Consider the following 16,453-nt stretch of genomic DNA (forward strand, 5'->3'; position numbering starts at 1 on the left):
ACATGGAGTACAGTAAAGCAAATAAATTAAAGGGAGCTAAGCAGCAAGGAAAACAGCTGCTCAGCAGAAGGAAGCCACTACCGTTTCCCTACAATGTCATGTCTCTCCATTCAGCTAATGAGCTTGTAAAAAATACTCATCGGCCAAACTCCCAAACAAGTTCACTGCATTAGCTCCCACCCTTGAAACCCATCGACACTGAGGCTGGAATCCTGCTGGTGACGTAAGGTGGCATACCCCAGAGTTACACAGGAGTATGCCTTTTTTTAGGATTTTGCAGAAGGAGATACTCAATACCTCCTTGTGCAATGACTCCCCTCTAAGCGCCAGAGAATATTCTGCTTTTCTCCAAAATCGCAGCAGGAGAAAGTGAGGAGAAGTAGATGAAGGAATATAAAGTGCCCTTTGTTTATCCATTTTCTTTTTCTAACTAGGGTATTTACTATCTTCTGCCACTAAATCCCTCTCTGCCCACCACCTTGTGGCATAGAAACAGAACTAGGTAGGGTGGAAGCTTATGCAGTGATAGATGTCATGTGATCTAGTGGATCAGGCTAGCTAAGCATCAAATAGTCTGGTCAGCAGAGGAAAGGCTATTCCCAGATGACGAATTTAACCACTGCAACAATTTTGCATGGAATAGCTGCAAGCTAAATTCCTACATCTGTGCAATCACAAAAAGTACCACCAGTCTCATCAGTATCTACTCACCTTCACTTTTGGACCCCCTCCTGATATTTTGGAGATATAACTCATGATGTACTTGGCTCCTACAGTTTTACCAGCACCGCTTTCACCACTACGGGGGGGAAATTAGGAGATATTTCAAGTCATGCAAAGCAGATGCCCCAAGACAGAGATCTAGAATTAAAGGTATGAGGAGCCTCACAAACGATATGGTTTTGAGCTCAATTTCTTAGTCCTCCTGAAGCACTCCTACTGTCTCTTGTCCGTGGAAATCGTAAACTTCCACTCTTGCTCTGCAATGGTCTTTATGGTTTGCCATTTCTTATGACGCCAGCGCCTAACTTACTCACAATATTGGAGTGAGAGCAGTGCTTTAAACTCAGTAATCTGTGTGCAAACCAGGTTAAGATGTAACAGTAAATCACAGTTTGCTGGAAACCAGGAATAGGAAGGCTTCTAACTCATTTGCACAAGAGAAAAGTGGATATGCAATTCTGGAGCTGCTTCTAAACCATGGTTTTTTAGGACTTGGATGGAAACTGTGTAGCCTGCGAGTCTCACTGAGTTTAACCAAGGACTTCTGTGTGACCTACACAGCCTGAAGAAAATGAAGATGTAACATGAAAATGGAGAATAGCCCCCCCAGAGGCCTCCAATGGCACGATTCTCCTAGAAAACAAAGTGCACCTTGCTTTTATAGTTTTATTGATCAGGAACCTGATAAGGTTGCTGAATATAAAGCTCATAAAAAGCAAGCAGGACAACAGAACAATATTTATGGACTACAACAAGTGGATACAAGGCCCCTTCATGCTGCTCTGTTTCCTTGCCAGCCCTGTTTAAAGATCAGTGAAATCCCTCCAGGGAACTGTGGTCATTCAGCAAAAGGATTCTTTCAGAGCGACTGTCCACCAGTTCCTCCCTCTTCTATTGCTTTTCCAATAAGCCCAAAGCAAAATGCAATTTCTTTTCTAATTCTGACCTCCTTTAGGGATGGAATTCCGCAAAAACATGCATCTTGAGTTTCAAGAACAAAGCAAGGTATAAGTGACTCAAGACCACGGAGGGAAAAGAAAACATTATGTATTCTGCATCCATTTCTGGGAATTCTATTTTGATGACTATTAAGTGTTCCCATCTACAGTTACAAAATACCGCCGATGTATGTTGAAAGCATTTTCTAAGTCAACATAAAGAGAGAGAAAAGTGAGGAGTAAACTTATGAGTAATGACTAAGTTATAAAAAGAAAGCCTTCGCCAATCCTACAGTTTCTCTCATTTCCAAAACCAAGTGCCCACTCAGTAGTAGATTATGCATGCCACAGGTCATTTAAAAACAAATAGCCAACACTTCTGACCCACCATTTCTGAATCCCAGAAGGAAGAAGTTAGTATTTATTAGTAGTAGGAATTATTAACTTTATTTATACATAGGCTTTTATCCATTTCACTTATATCCCACCTTTCCCCCAAACCAGAACTTTAGGATGCTTGCAAATTAAAATGAACACAATACTATTAAAACATGCTAAAGGTCGACACTAAAACAGAATTAAACTATTACAAGCTGAGACTTTGAGAAGCTCTTTCTTTAAAAACATTAGAGGGAGATATAGGCTGGAAGCCTTTTGGTTAGTCCCAACTAGACTAGTCCCACTGAATCAATTATTTGATGGTGAGTCAAGATGTAGATAAATCTAATTAATTTAATGGGTCTACTCTGCTTAGGACTCCCAACTGGATATAGGCCATAGTCTGTCAAATAGTGTGGACCTAAGCCTTGTAGGACTTTATAGAATATATAAATATGTATTTATTGTAGTGACTAACCAATGGAACAATCTGAATGTTGAAAAGGTGAAACTTTCTGCTAAGTTCTGCTTGTTAATCACTCTAATAATTATCAACACACACACACAACAGTGAAACTAATAGAGATGAATAATCTAACACAGCAAGTCTATACTTCACTTATGCCATCTGAGCAGCTAATGGATTACAGTTTCCAACATCTTCCAGCCAGCCTGGGGGATGCTGGGATCTGCCGTTTTACAAAGCAAATCCTAGCCAAGAAGGCACTGGGGAGAGTCACAGGGACATTGCATCTCATATGCATCTTTATTATGGCCACGCCATAATAAAGATTTCTTGAATCCCAGCACGCTAACCACTGCACCACAGCTGTCTTTTCCACTGCACTCCAGCAATCGGGTGGCAGGACTAAGAACCTTAGACTGACTGCAAAGAAAATGGATGCATTTTCTTTGGTTTTAGCCACAGTGAGCCATTATGTCTCAACTGGGAATGGTGTCCAGTTTTCACTATGGCTTATTGGAACCAAAGCCAATCCATAGCAGCAACACATGATGGATTGTGTCTACGACCGTGATGCAACCCACAGCAGCCAAAATCCTATTTCAATCTTGCATACAATGCCTCTTCAGTCTCTTTTTCATTTTCATTTTAATAGTACTAATGCATAGCTTTAGTGATTTATTCAAGCCTATCATGGAGCTTGGCTTAGGCTGCTAAACTGTCTGTACTTCTCTTGCCCTCAAATAAATTGTACCTATGGAGTTTTGGGAACTCCCAAACAAGTGTGCTGGATCATAATGCTGTGTTCACTTACTTAGGGGTAAGCCCCAATGGCTTCTGTGTGGTTTACTTTTGAGTAAACACATCTAAGGCTGTGCCACAGAATACCCGGCTTTATGTATTTCATCATGCAAATGCTTTGGGGTTTTTTTTCTCTCACTAGAGAGATCATATTTCCCTTCTACTACAATGTTTGTTTCTGTCTTGCAGGTATTAATGTCATATTTGGTATCACATATATTTACCTTCTTTGCCTAAACCCAGATTTAAATGGAGTTGGTTTAGGGCTGGGCAATTTATTTTATTTTATTTTATTTTTTGGTTATGTGGGTTTATTATCGTCAGCTTTTCTTTTATCTTGCTATTATACTTGTTGTTAAACACTTTGGACATCTCCATTTAGAGGGACAAAATGGGTTGCATATTTGATTGTGAATATTTAAAACATCCGATTTCTATGTATGGGTGTGAAAGCTGGATAGTGAAGAAAGCAGATAGGAAGAGAAGTTTGGGATATTCTTCCAAGGCACCAGTTCACTCTATGCATCTGAGGAAGCAAACCAAGTTTACAAAAGCTTATGCTACAACATCTTTTGCCCAGTTAGTCTCAAAGGTTCTGTAAGATTCCTTTGCATACTACAGTTTGTAGGATGAAGATCATAATCTGCCTGCCATGAAGCTGTTTATGGGGGACAGGACACATTAGCCTGCAGGAAATAAGCATTTTCTGGGTGGTTTGATATGCATTGCAAAGCTTACAAGCTTAAAACAAAAGAAAGAGCCACTTTCCCAACCATGTCACTGTTTCTCTCCTTTGCTCTTCAGCCACACACAGGGAGAATTCCTGTAAGCAGTAGAGGGAACATTTATTTTTAAGCTCCCAAAAACCAGAAATAGAACACAAAAAGCCACAATGATGATATGTTTGAAGGGGAAAGAAAACAAGGCTGGTGGCATCCAGGCCAAAACCATGGGTGCAGGAGGGAGCCTGCCAAGGAAAGGCCCTGACCCTGGCATGGCATCCACTGCCTAAGCAAGATTCTGCCTCAGACAGAAATGAGTACAAAATGATTTCTGAAAGGCAGAGGCATAGCCGTCAGTGGGCTCAGGGCATATTGACATATCAAGATAGATTTCTCTCTGTTTCTCAGAATATCAGATATTACTGGCTGGGATCTTGGACCGGGAGCGGATTGGTTTCTCTCCAAGAATCTAGGAATCAGTGAGGTCTGCTCCAAGCAGTGCTGCTTTTTCTAACTGCGCAATTGTGAGACTATCTACAGCAATTACATTTGTCAGGAATTTTTTCCTAGAGCATCTATTGCTACTGGAACCACTCTTTGTTTTCTTTTCCCAGATAAGAACTCAGTCTCCATTTGTAGCTCTTCTTGTTTCACCACCTTTTCAACTTCTTTTTCTTTAACTTCGCCATCCTGAGGGATTGCCACATCTAAAAGTCAAACTTCTTTTCCCAAAACAGATGTGCCTTACATATTATGCTCTTGTTGTTTCTCAGTTTGAATTGTGAAGACTATCATCTTCATCCCTACCAGCACAACAACTGCTATTACTCCTAACTAATACTATTTTAATAGCATCAAGGCAAATATTGAAAAAAATTACTACAGATAAAACTGTGATCTATGTAAAGAAAAGATGAAACTGTGGACCACCTTATTCATTTGCGCCACAGGATCACACAGACTGTCAGAGAAGAAAAGGCTGCAATTATATATTGGAATTCATGGGGGAAAATATGATTAACCATCTCTAGAAAAACCTCTGGGAACACAAGTTTAAAAATGATAAAGTAAAAACATAATGGGACTTTAAAGTTCAAAATGAAAACAAGTTGAACATAATATGCCAGACATACCTATGATTAAGAAAAAAGTTCTGGATTAAAGAGGAGGCAATCCAGAAGAATCAAAGACAAAGAGGAGGAAAAGATGATAAAATATCAAGACCTATAAAACTGAGATTCAGCCCCTCTGGGAAAAGAAAACAGTCGTGGTCCCAGTGGGCAAGAGGTGCTCTGGAAGCAATTCCAAATAGAGTTGAGAAAACATCTGAATGGAATCACCATAAACAGGATCACAAGCGCACAGCAGCAAAAAGTGGAACAACTTTTGTTTGATGATATCTCTCAGATTCCTAGATTCCAAATCACTGAGATCAAAACTCCAGTCAGTAACATCTAGTAGCCTGTGAAACTAAGGCAATGACAACAACGATAAAGATGATGATGATGATGATAACAATGACTAGCGCTGGTAGTACTTTGCCACTCCTTTTATGGCTTTGACTGCATTTTAATTTACTGCTGTTGTTGTTTTTAAAAATTTGCACTTATGATTTTGGATATGCACCATTTAAAATGCATATGATATTGTGATTTTGAGACTTGGGATTTAACAATAGAAAGCAGAATCTTCTCTGTTCTCTCCCCGTAGGTCCACTGTCAAAACAGTAAGCCATTGCTTTTTATTGTCCCAGGACCAACAGATGCCAAAATTGATTTCACTTCACAGTTCTGAAATATGATACAGTGTGACTTCTGTATTTGTGGAGGTTACGTTCTAAGACCCCATCCCACCTCCTCTGGGTACCTGAAACTCTGGATAATAAAGAACCCTATTATTTTGAATGAGACAAACGATTTCCAGCTCAAGCATACAGTAGGGTTACAATGGAGGACCTAGAAATGCCTGGACAGAATATTTCTCTAGGTATTTCTAGGTCTTCCAGAGTGATTCTATGGTATGCTTGGGCCAGAGGTTGACCATAGAATAAGACAGGAGGACCTAGTAATACTAGAGAGAACATATTTTTTTCACACACGGATAAGTGATACTGTTGATATCCAATTCATGGAGAATTGCCATTTCTGGGGGAAGCAAGGATATCCGGATGAAATACAATGCTGCATCCCCATCAAAGCTACTAGTCCCCTTGAAACAAATTTCAAAGCGAGTTGAGACAGGTTTTTCTTTCTCCAAATGCAAAACTGAGGCAGAACAGTTCCTTACCTGATTATCACACACTGGTTCTCTCTGTCAATGATCATGTTTCGGTACATATTGTCTGCCAGAGCGTAGATGTGGGGTGGATTTTCATACTGAGCCTGCCAGGATAGAAAGAAATGACCAGGCACCATGTAAGAACTGAGGAAATGGGAAAATGTAAGAACCAACATGGCCTCAGGAAGCAGAAACCTGATACCACCCAGTTCTCCAACTGTAACACTTAAGGTATGTTCTTTTTAAAAAACAGACTAAGAGAAATTGATACTTGCAGCTCCTTGGTACATTTCAATTTCTTTCTCTCCGAAATAAGGCATCTGCTTGAAGGGATTCACAGAAATCAGCACTGATCCAATGTACGTCTTATATTAAAAACAGTCAAGGTTCATGATGCTTTGAAAAGCTATAGTGCACTTAGTTGAATCTGTCCACTCTGCATTTTAGCCTGATCTTTAAAGGAAAGTGCTAAAACCTGTCCCCAAAAAATAGGTGCAGCCCCTTGGATAGATCCTTTCAACTTCAGGCTAAAATCCAGATTCACTACCCCACTGACAGGCATTTTCTCTAATCACAAATAGCCCCGTGGCCACATCTCTGGTCTCCATCCATGGAATTACATGCTAAGAGCAACCCAATAAACTTAACTTGTCCAAACTATATAATCCACCCCGCAAACTCAGGTCAGCCAGGAAGAATCTGCTGAAGGTCCCAACTGCGCAATATGCAGTGACCTCGCAAAGGGCCTTTTCCATCTCGGCCCCAAAAATGTGGAACAACCTTCCTGATGAGCTCCGTTCCACCACCTCCCTGGATCTTTTCAGAAAGAACCTTAAGACCTTTTTCTTTCACCAAGCTTTCCCCCCATGAGATGTGATATTATGCCCTCTCTCCCTATTGTGTAACGATTTTAGCAATGTTTTAGATCAATCCAACCAAGCTGGCTGTGTAATAGTTTTTAATATGATATTTTTTACATTGTTTTTAATTGATATGTATGTATTTTTATGTTGAATTTTAATCTCTATGCCGCTTTGATCATCACGGAAAAGCAGGATAAAAATAAAATCTATTATTATTATTATTATTATTATTATCATTATTAGGTAAATTCAATGTGGGATGTGTCCACAGTCTCCTTTAAGGTAAGCCCTGGAGATCAGATGACGCTGCAGATCAATGACAAAAGGATAAAGGTATGTGTGGCGCCCCCAGAGGACCACCAGACTGGCCAAAATTGCCCCCATGAATGGGGCAACTCCCATTATGGTAAGCCCATGAATTTCAAAGTGTTTTCTTAGGCAAGAGGTGGTCTTGCCAGTTCCTTCCTCTGAGACAGAGCCTCTAGCAGCTAGTATTCCTTGGCAGTCTCCCACCCAAATACTAACCAGGGCCAACCCTGCTCAGCTTCCAAGATCACATGGGATCTGGTACCTCTGGGGTATTTAGGTGGTGCATTCTAGCCTGCAAGCTCTTAAAACAGTACAGGAGCCAGTCAATTAACTGAATCTTAATTGTTTAAATAATAGAGAGATAACAGAATAACACATTACAGGAGGTTAGACTAATGGGCCATCTAATCCAGTTTTGTCTACACTGATCAGCAGCCATGGGTCTCCAGGATCTCAATCAAAGAATGATCTCTCCCAACATCTGTTGTAGGATCTTTTTGAATTGGAGATGACAGGAAAGAGATGTGGGACATTTTTTAGGCAAACTACACATGTAGTTCCATGTATACCCAGCACTAGCAGTTCATTTATTCATTAACTTAATCTGCATAAATCAGCATATTGAATTATGTATATGTGCCGCAGCAGACGTCACCAAACTTGAAAGAGGCATTCCTTCTGGTGTGAGACAGAAATACTGGAATGCCTCTTACAAGGCGCCACTTGAGACTTGCAGTTTTGGTCACTAATGAGTGCTCTTTCTCAGTTGATCAAAATGTGTTTTATTTTTCACTGATTAAGGTAAGCGACTCATTGTGGCTGCCCCACAGAAGTGCATCAGAATATGTATATTGTATTTGGCTAACTGGTAGTCCATGAGTGACAACAACATCTACAGCTTTACTATTCAAAACACACACGCACACCCTTGACATGGCCACAATTAGAATTCAGTCTTCTACACAAGAGGCCATTGTTGTGTGGACAATAACTACAACATGATGTCATGGCAATGAAGAAAAAGCCAAGGCAAAGCAACATACATTTTCATTCTGTGAAAAACTATATATAATGTCACATTTTGGAGGAAATCCAAAGAACTATGGGGCACTCCCAGGTCATCTCTAAAGGATGGTGTGAGTACAAAAATCGGTTTGTGTGAGTACAGAAGAATGCACTGAAGCCACTGCTAGATTAACAATGTTAATATTTTATGGGATGATTCCTTAACCTTTCTCCATAAGGGCCACATTGTAAAAAATCTGCCCATGAATGAGTGAGCTGACAGCTGAATGATTCAGTCGCCAAAGACCAGATGAAAAGATGATGTGGATTATTTCAAAATGGACAAGAAGACAATGTGGCCTATCACTCTGAGCCATGAGGAGGAGAAAGGAAAAAGAGGAGAGCATTTGCTCTTGTTTTGGGGCATGGCCAGGTTGCTGCTGGAATTTGGGAAGAAAAGGCTTTTGCCCTCTGAATAAAAGAGAAATGCAGAACTCGGTGAGGGAAAAATACAGAACAGAGAATCATAGAATCATAAAATCCTAGAGTTGGAAGAGACTGCAAGGGCCATCCAGTCCAACCCCATTCTGCCATGCAGGAATTCTCAATCAAAGCACCCCCATTGACAGATGGCCATCCAGCCTCTGTTTAGAGAAAAAGCACTGGTTCCTAACATCTACCCTGTCCTCTGTCCAAAGACTTGACTTCAGCTCAAAACTGGATTTTATTACCGCAGAGATTATGCCAGAGAGCGTGAAAGCTTGGAGCGAAAGAGTGAGCCATTGTGTCTCACATCAATGGAATCCTTTCATAAGGTGATGATATCTCCAGCAGGAGAGCAGGTTTGGCCATCAGGACAGGAGCCATTTTCTCGAGGTGTTCATACTCCTTCCTCCTTGAACACAAACACACACACACACACACACACACACACACACACACACAGAGCCCTTTCATCTTCAACGGAGACTCTTTAGAGCAATGCTGCAGGACCATAATTTTCACCATGCAATTAACGTTCAGAAGCCAAACCAGAACAACCGGGGTGATAGGGCAAATTACACAATAAAATGAGAAGCAACAGGTGCAGCTTTTCCTGGTGCTAGCATGCCAGGCAATGGGGGGAAAGGACACACCCGTTGGCTTATTGTCTTTTTAAAAGAAAGCACTCCCCCTCCTCATCACTTCTGGAAACACTGGTGAAAAACACAGGACTTTGTTTTATGTTTACATTCACCACCATTCCCTCCCAGTTGGCTGCTCTGTCTTCACCTGTGTGGTATTTTTACAGTCTTGGTGCCTTTAGTTTTAATGTGTGCGCATCTCTATATGCACCTTAAAGTTGCCTGTCTGATTAATGGTGACCTCATGTATTTCACACGGTTTTCTTAGGCAAGGAATACTCAGAAGAGGTGTATGCATTAGTCCAATCTTAGAAAAATAACTAGAAGAATGGTTTTCTGAAGAATTTTATATCCTATATGAAGCCCATCCAATATGAGTGACTGCAGTACAACAGCCTAGACAATGGATAAATACATACTGTGTGTGTGTGTGTGTGGAAATTGCCGAAGGAAAAATATAGCACTGGAAAACTGTCTGAAAAATGTTCCGTTTTGGAAAAGTGTTCCACCCCACATCTCCAGATCCCAAGCTTTGATGCAACTAAGAAAGGATACAAATATATAATCATCCATATATCGCTTCTTGAGGTTCTCCACAATGGAATCTTCTGAGATCTTTGAGAGAAGGACCATGTCATCCACACCGCTTTGCTTGACATTGTGACTCTGCCAGTGATATCGATAGTGTCCTTTGCTCCCCTAAGGAAGGAAAGCAAGAGATGTTGGGTTAGTGAAGAGGAACCAGGGATGACATTCTGCCATCAGAAGCAAAAGACAAAACGGTGTCTGTTCCCCATCCCACATAGGCTGTATCCGCACTGCAGAAACAATCCACTTTGACACCACATGAATGGCCATGGCTTAATGCTATGGAATTTGGGGAATTGTAGTTTTGTGAGACATTTAGCCTTCTCTGTCATAGAGCTCTGGTGCCACAACAAACTACATATCCCTGGATTCTGTAGGAGGGAGCCATGGCGGTGTCAAACTGCATTGTTTCTACAGCGTAGATGCAGCCAGAGATACACAGATTTAAATCACACTATTAGCAAACTTGTAAGATCCTAAACTAAGCCTCACACTATGAACTCTGTCGTTGTGTGCTTTCAAGTTTACCAACTGTTGGCAACCATCTCCTAGAGTTTTCTTGGCAAGATATCTTTACAGCAAGTTTGCTACCGCCTTCCTCTAAGGCTGAGAGAGGGTGCCTTGCCCAAGGTCCAACCAGGGGCTTTCCCTGGCTGAGCGGAAATTCGAACCCTCTTCTCCCAGAGTCCTAGTCCAGCACTCACCAACTATACTGCATTAGCAATTACAGGCTAAAGAAATATAATTATAATCATTGCTGCTTTCACTATGAAAGGGAACACGTTCGGTTACATCCTTGCCCTGCAGGAAGCTGTGTGTGACCAACAAATATTATTTTGGTCAGAGGCTAAAGCAGGTCAAATCATAATCTACTTCAATTAAATAAAAGGCGGGGGGGGGGGGACAGAAAAAGTTGACAGCCACTATTCAAGCATTCAATTCCTGGCTGCCTCTCCCTAAATTCAGTTCCACATGCTGCTCTGAACTTTGAATCCAGATTATATAAAGAAAGATGAACACCTTTTCAAGCTTTTTTTTTTTAGCAAATGGAAGCTAATTTGTCCCCATCAGAATCTCTTTCTGGTTTTGAGCTACTGGATAATGCTGGAATGAATAGACATTTTCCCCCTAGATCAGCAGCTATCTAGGGAAGGCTGGGACGGCACAGAGGAGCCATCGTGGGTTACTCACATATTGCATACTTTAACACAATGCTTCCTAAGCTATCTAAAGCGGGGAATTTGGGCCAATTTATTCCCCAGTGGGCCAGGGACTGGTACCATATTTGTGCCCATCAGCTACAGTCGTTTCTGTTTTTCCTGGAAATTTAACAAGGACTGGCAGCCAATGGCTTGGGAACCAACACTAATCCATCCACTTTAAGATGCTCTGGTGCCACAACAAATTACAGATCCCAGGTTTCCATGGGATGGAACCATGGGAGTTAAAGTGGTGTCAAACTGCATTAATTCAGCATTATGGTAGCAGCCTAAAATACAAATACAGATGGACAGATTATAAGTTTATTGCCCAGTGAATATCAGAGATAAAACAGAATACATTAATTTTCCAGAATTCACAGACATAGCCGCATTAGTCTGGAAAATCAGTATGCAAAAGAATCTTGTAGCATCTTTGGTCCAAACCTTTGGTACATCTGAGGAAGTAGGCTCAAGTCTAGGAAAGCTCATGCTACCAACTTCTTTCTTTCAGTCAGTTTCAAACATGCTACAAGATTCCTTTGCATTCGTTTTCTAGAGAAAATCTTGCTATTCAGCTACTATAAAAGGGACCCATGTCTTTAAATGACCATTGCTTTTCCATCAAAAACCTTTCAACGTTTTATGTCAGAAAAGGAAACCCGGATCCTGCTGAGGTAAGCCGCTGAGGCTTTTTAAGTGAGGAAAACAAATATTTTGTCTAAATACAACTTCAGAGCAGGACAAATATAATAATAATCTGAAGCTGTTGTTGAGCTTCAAATGTTCATCTCCATTCTCTCTTTGAAGTTCAGGGAAGGGACTCCATTTTGTTGAAAAGACATTAAGATTCAGGCTTCATTGTCTGAGCTAGAGAAAATAAAACAACCTTCCAGGTCCTAAATTCTATTATAATTCACAACTAGAGTAGACCCACTGAAGCAATTCTTCAATGGTGGGTTAAAATATATGTAAACCCTAATTGGAGTCAGTGTAGTGGTTTGAAATTGGGATTCAAATCTCTGCTTAGCCATGGAAACCTCCCTTGGGCAAATCACTCTCTCTCAGCTTCAAAGGAGGCAAAGGCACAACCCTCTTTGATCAAATCTTGCCAAGAAAAACCCAGTGATAGGCTTAGAGGCCCATTTTAGTGACAGGTCATGGAAAAATAATCCGTTGCTTTGTAACAAGGAAAAATAGCAGTTTCCAGACAAGCCTACTGGACTGGATAAGGCAAATTCCTTGCGAGGTTTTGTTTTCCAGAGAATTCCCCGAAGAGGCCAAAATAAGCAGATATGCATCAAAATGTGTCAGCTGCAGAAATAATCAGCACTTAAGATCACCCCATTCATATTTTTTAAATTGTGGAAAAAATAATAATTTGTGGCAGGAAACAGTCCATGAATATTTCGTCTGTGCTTTGGAATATGGGCAACTGCTTCCCATCAGATCTTTCTGTATCAGATAATGTCTGTGCCCATGTATTACTAATTGATAAACAACCCTTTAATGCAAGGTTTTATTTTTGCAGTGCAAACCCCCACCGAGTCTGTTCCAAAGTGAGTCCCGAAAGCGAGTTCGGTGAGGCCAATGCAAGGTACTCAGGGATTACAATCCCATTATGTCACACTTCAGCATGTGGTAAGTTGCATTAAGAGGAGATTTAGCCAGTCAATATTCACTTTGTCTATTCACTAAAAGGCTGCTAGGTTTTATAGGGTACCTGTCAATATGAAAGCCTGGGGTGCAAAAACATGACAAAAACACCCCCGCGTTTCCCAAAAAAAGCAAACCTCAATTTTGCCATTTTATTTACGGGACACCCTTTTCCTATGCCATTGTATATGATGAGACTTGAACATCCATGGATTTTGATAACTACAGGGAGGTCCTGGAAACAAAACCCAGAGGATAGCGAGGACCCACTGTATTCTTATGCTCTCCAAGTGCTAGAATCGGCAAATTCCTTCCACCGCGACGGTGTCCCAAGCGTCAGCATTTGCACCAGCCGCTTTTTGTGCCCCAGGCCTTGCCCTTTGCTGGATCTTGTGAACTGGGCCAGGGTGGGGCCCAGAGCACCAAAAAAGCACTCAGGGCGGCGTGCAGGAAGCTAAGGGTGGCAACGGCTTAATTTCGGCTCTGCCCCTCTGAGTCATTCCTAAACGTTGTGAGTATCTAGGTGTTGTATTAAACAGCTGGAGGTGTCGCTTTTCCAGAGGCAATGGTTAAAGGGAGAGTTGCATGCTAAGCTCTGCAGGATTCATCCAACCCAACATGCCAGGCAAAACACCAGCTATGGAATTATTGGCAAGAAATGCTGCACCAAACCTTGCCTTTTTCTCCTTGCATTCCCCTCACTTGAGCATCAAGCCATCCAGTAGACATTATTTTTTAAACTTATAGAACGTAAACGTATAGAACGGATGGCCCTTGCTATAAGTTTTAAAATTATGTGTGCTTGGTAGCTTGATGCTCAAAGGTGAGGAGAAGACAGGTCAGGAGGGGAAATTTTCTACCCCTTGAACCACAAGGACCACCAACATAAATTCCAGAAGTAGCCAACAGCACATGGCAGGTTTTGAAATATGGGTTATTTTTTAATGTTATAAAGTGCAGGAAAGCTCCTACCATCAATTTTCACAACGACAACACATGGCCCTCAAAGTGACTTGGCCCATCTCTGATTTACAGCATGAGTCTACAACAGATCTGGACTAAAGCTATAAAACATTACACTAAATTGCAGGAAGTAATAGCAGACAACAATAAAAAAGGATCTTGTGATGGGCATTAGATGCCATCAAGCCACATAAAAACTCTTCCCAAAGACTCAGTCTAAAGTGCAAAGTTTTTGAAATCTTCTCCTATACTTTGCATCCAGAAGATGGAAGCATTTCTAGTTAAAATGGCTGGATAACAGGAAAATGGCTTGGAAACTTTACTTTTTTGGGTCTACAACTCTCAGAATCTTTGAGATATTCTGGGAATTGTAGCAATCCAACCTCTGGCTACAATAGGGCTCCTGGGTCTAAGACAGCTTCCAAAGTTGGCTTAAGAAGCCAGGACTGAATATATGATGTAATGGTTCTCCAAACTTTGTCCTGAGAAAAAATGCATTACCATCATGAGGACTAGTAACTTAGTCCCTTCACAAACTTCCCCTTGAAATACTCCAGAAACACAATTCTGTACCCAGTTCCACATTTTGGTTTCTTCCTCTATGCGACTGAGGACAGGTGGCATGCCCAAATCACCCCAGTCAATGTCCATAAAAGTTCAGGATCCAAATATAACAAGACTTCCCTTTAACTTCCTTTTTCCTCTCTGAGCGTTGCAATTGACTCATGATGAAATGCAAAGAAACCCTTAAAAGGGCACATCTGAGGACTCTCAGAGCATTGTTGCAGTGATTTCCTGTTGCTATGTCCAACTACTTTGGCCACTACCAATCGTCCTGCGGTGCCCACTTGTTGCTCAGAAAGCGGGGAAACAAAGACCAACAAAAGCATCTAGATAGTTCTACTTTTTCTTGGTTTTCACACCTGCATTTTACAGTAATATCAACAGTGCCCTGGGAGTAAAGTTTCTATTTGTAACTTATGGCTTATGTCCAGACTATCCGAAAGCCCCAATGAGCCTTCCTGAGTCTCAGGGAGGGTTTTCTTTCCATCCCACCACTTTCACAGGTCCATCTGATGAGGACATTGGAGAGGGCCTTCTTGGTGGCTGCTCCCACTCTCTGGAAAACATTTCTAAGAGAGGCTTGGTTAGCCCCTCTCTTGGCTCTCTTTTCACTGGCAAGCAAAGACTTTCTTACGATGTTAAAGCCTCAGTGACTACACTGATGTCTGCGCAGGGGCTGGAGTTTTCTGCCTTTCCACCTTTTCCTTCCTTTCTAGAGACCATGGACTTCATGGACCTTTCAGCCTGTGCCTGGCATCCCTGGTACCCTAGACATCTTTGGTCGGGCCGGTTGAGGGTGTAACCCAGCCACTGTATTCTGCAGGAACAGTTAAGTCACTTGCGAGGGGGATGCCAAAGAAGATCTTGGGCCAAAATGCCATTAGAGAACTTCCTCCTTTTCAGAGCGGCTGAACTGCCCCGACCGACTGACCGACCAACCGGCTCCGTCTGCTCTTCTCTATTCACAGTGGAGATGGATTTAATTAGGACCAACAGGAATGTTTTTTAACATCCTAAAATTGAATCTGACAGCCTGTTCTGCAGTCTGGTAGAAGAAACATACCCAGTCTGATTCTCTTTTCCTCTTTAGAGCCTTGCAACTGAGTAAGAAAAGAAATGTGTGATAGCCATGAGAAACCAAAATCCTAAACATTCAGCAGGTATTTCTGATGCAGCAGCTTCAGGGGTTCTCTCCTCTTAGGAAGAGGCCCAAAGGCTCTTAATATGGGTTAGGAGCTATAAGGTCCCCCAGACGTTGTTCCACTGACATTACCAGTATGCCTCACCATGGATTGGGGCTACTAGGAATTGTCTTTTCTAGGGAGCCATGTCTTTAGCTTACTTGCTAATTAGCTTACTTGCTGTTCACCGCTATGATCTTTGGAATAGCGGTATATAAATAAAACAAATTATTATTATTTGCATGATATGTCTAAATTATGACAGCCTCAGTTTAGTCATCTTGGCTTCTAGGGAGAATTCAGGCTTGATTTGCTCCAAGACCCATTTATTTGTCTTTTTTTGGCAGTCCAGGATATCTGCAGAACTCCCCTCCAGGGCCACATTTCGAATGAGTTGGTTCTCTTCCTGCCAGCCAAATAATGTCTTGGCTGTTGCCCTGCATCCCATCCTCTTCACCAGAAATTAGTCACCAACATATGACTGTGCTGGGCTATGACAAACATCCCAGAGATGCCGAAGCCACAAAGCCACCCACCTTGCCTTCTTCCACATGAGCAGAACGCAAACTCAGTAAAGTGACTCCAGGGCCCAGAGTGTGTGAAACGCATTTATAGGTCAACTCCTTCCTCTGGAACGCCAAGAGAGAAAGAATGTGGCAAGGGCTCATACCAAGGCAGCAGTTAAAAGCCTGATGCACA

At 41.6% G+C, this 16,453-nt stretch overlaps 1 protein-coding gene across 5 annotated transcripts in view; it reads right to left on the reverse strand.

The window, feature by feature from the left end:
• Positions 1-16,453, reverse strand: part of LOC149307103 (unconventional myosin-Ie) — an 88,474-nt gene that overhangs the window by 27,839 nt on the left and 44,182 nt on the right. For 4 of the 5 annotated variants that reach the window (XM_089538113.1, XM_089538112.1, XM_089538115.1 and 1 more), the window contains 4 exons: positions 10,159-10,302; positions 6,578-6,667; positions 6,312-6,406; positions 712-799 (listed from right to left, as the gene is read on the reverse strand). In XM_089538113.1, the coding sequence (XP_089394239.1) occupies positions 712-799; positions 6,312-6,406; positions 6,578-6,667; positions 10,159-10,236 (351 nt within the window). In that variant the 5' untranslated portion in view covers positions 10,237-10,302. Of the gene's footprint in view, positions 1-711; positions 800-6,311; positions 6,407-6,577; positions 6,668-10,158; positions 10,303-16,290; positions 16,308-16,453 lie in introns of those variants that run through there. The other variant, XM_089538116.1, reaches the window with a different exon arrangement.

This window comes from Sceloporus occidentalis, unplaced genomic scaffold, assembly GCF_023333645.1.
Source record: "Sceloporus occidentalis isolate IW3139 unplaced genomic scaffold, rSceOcc1.0.p SCAF_9, whole genome shotgun sequence".
In the NCBI taxonomy this organism is placed as follows: Eukaryota; Metazoa; Chordata; class Lepidosauria; order Squamata; family Phrynosomatidae; genus Sceloporus; species Sceloporus occidentalis.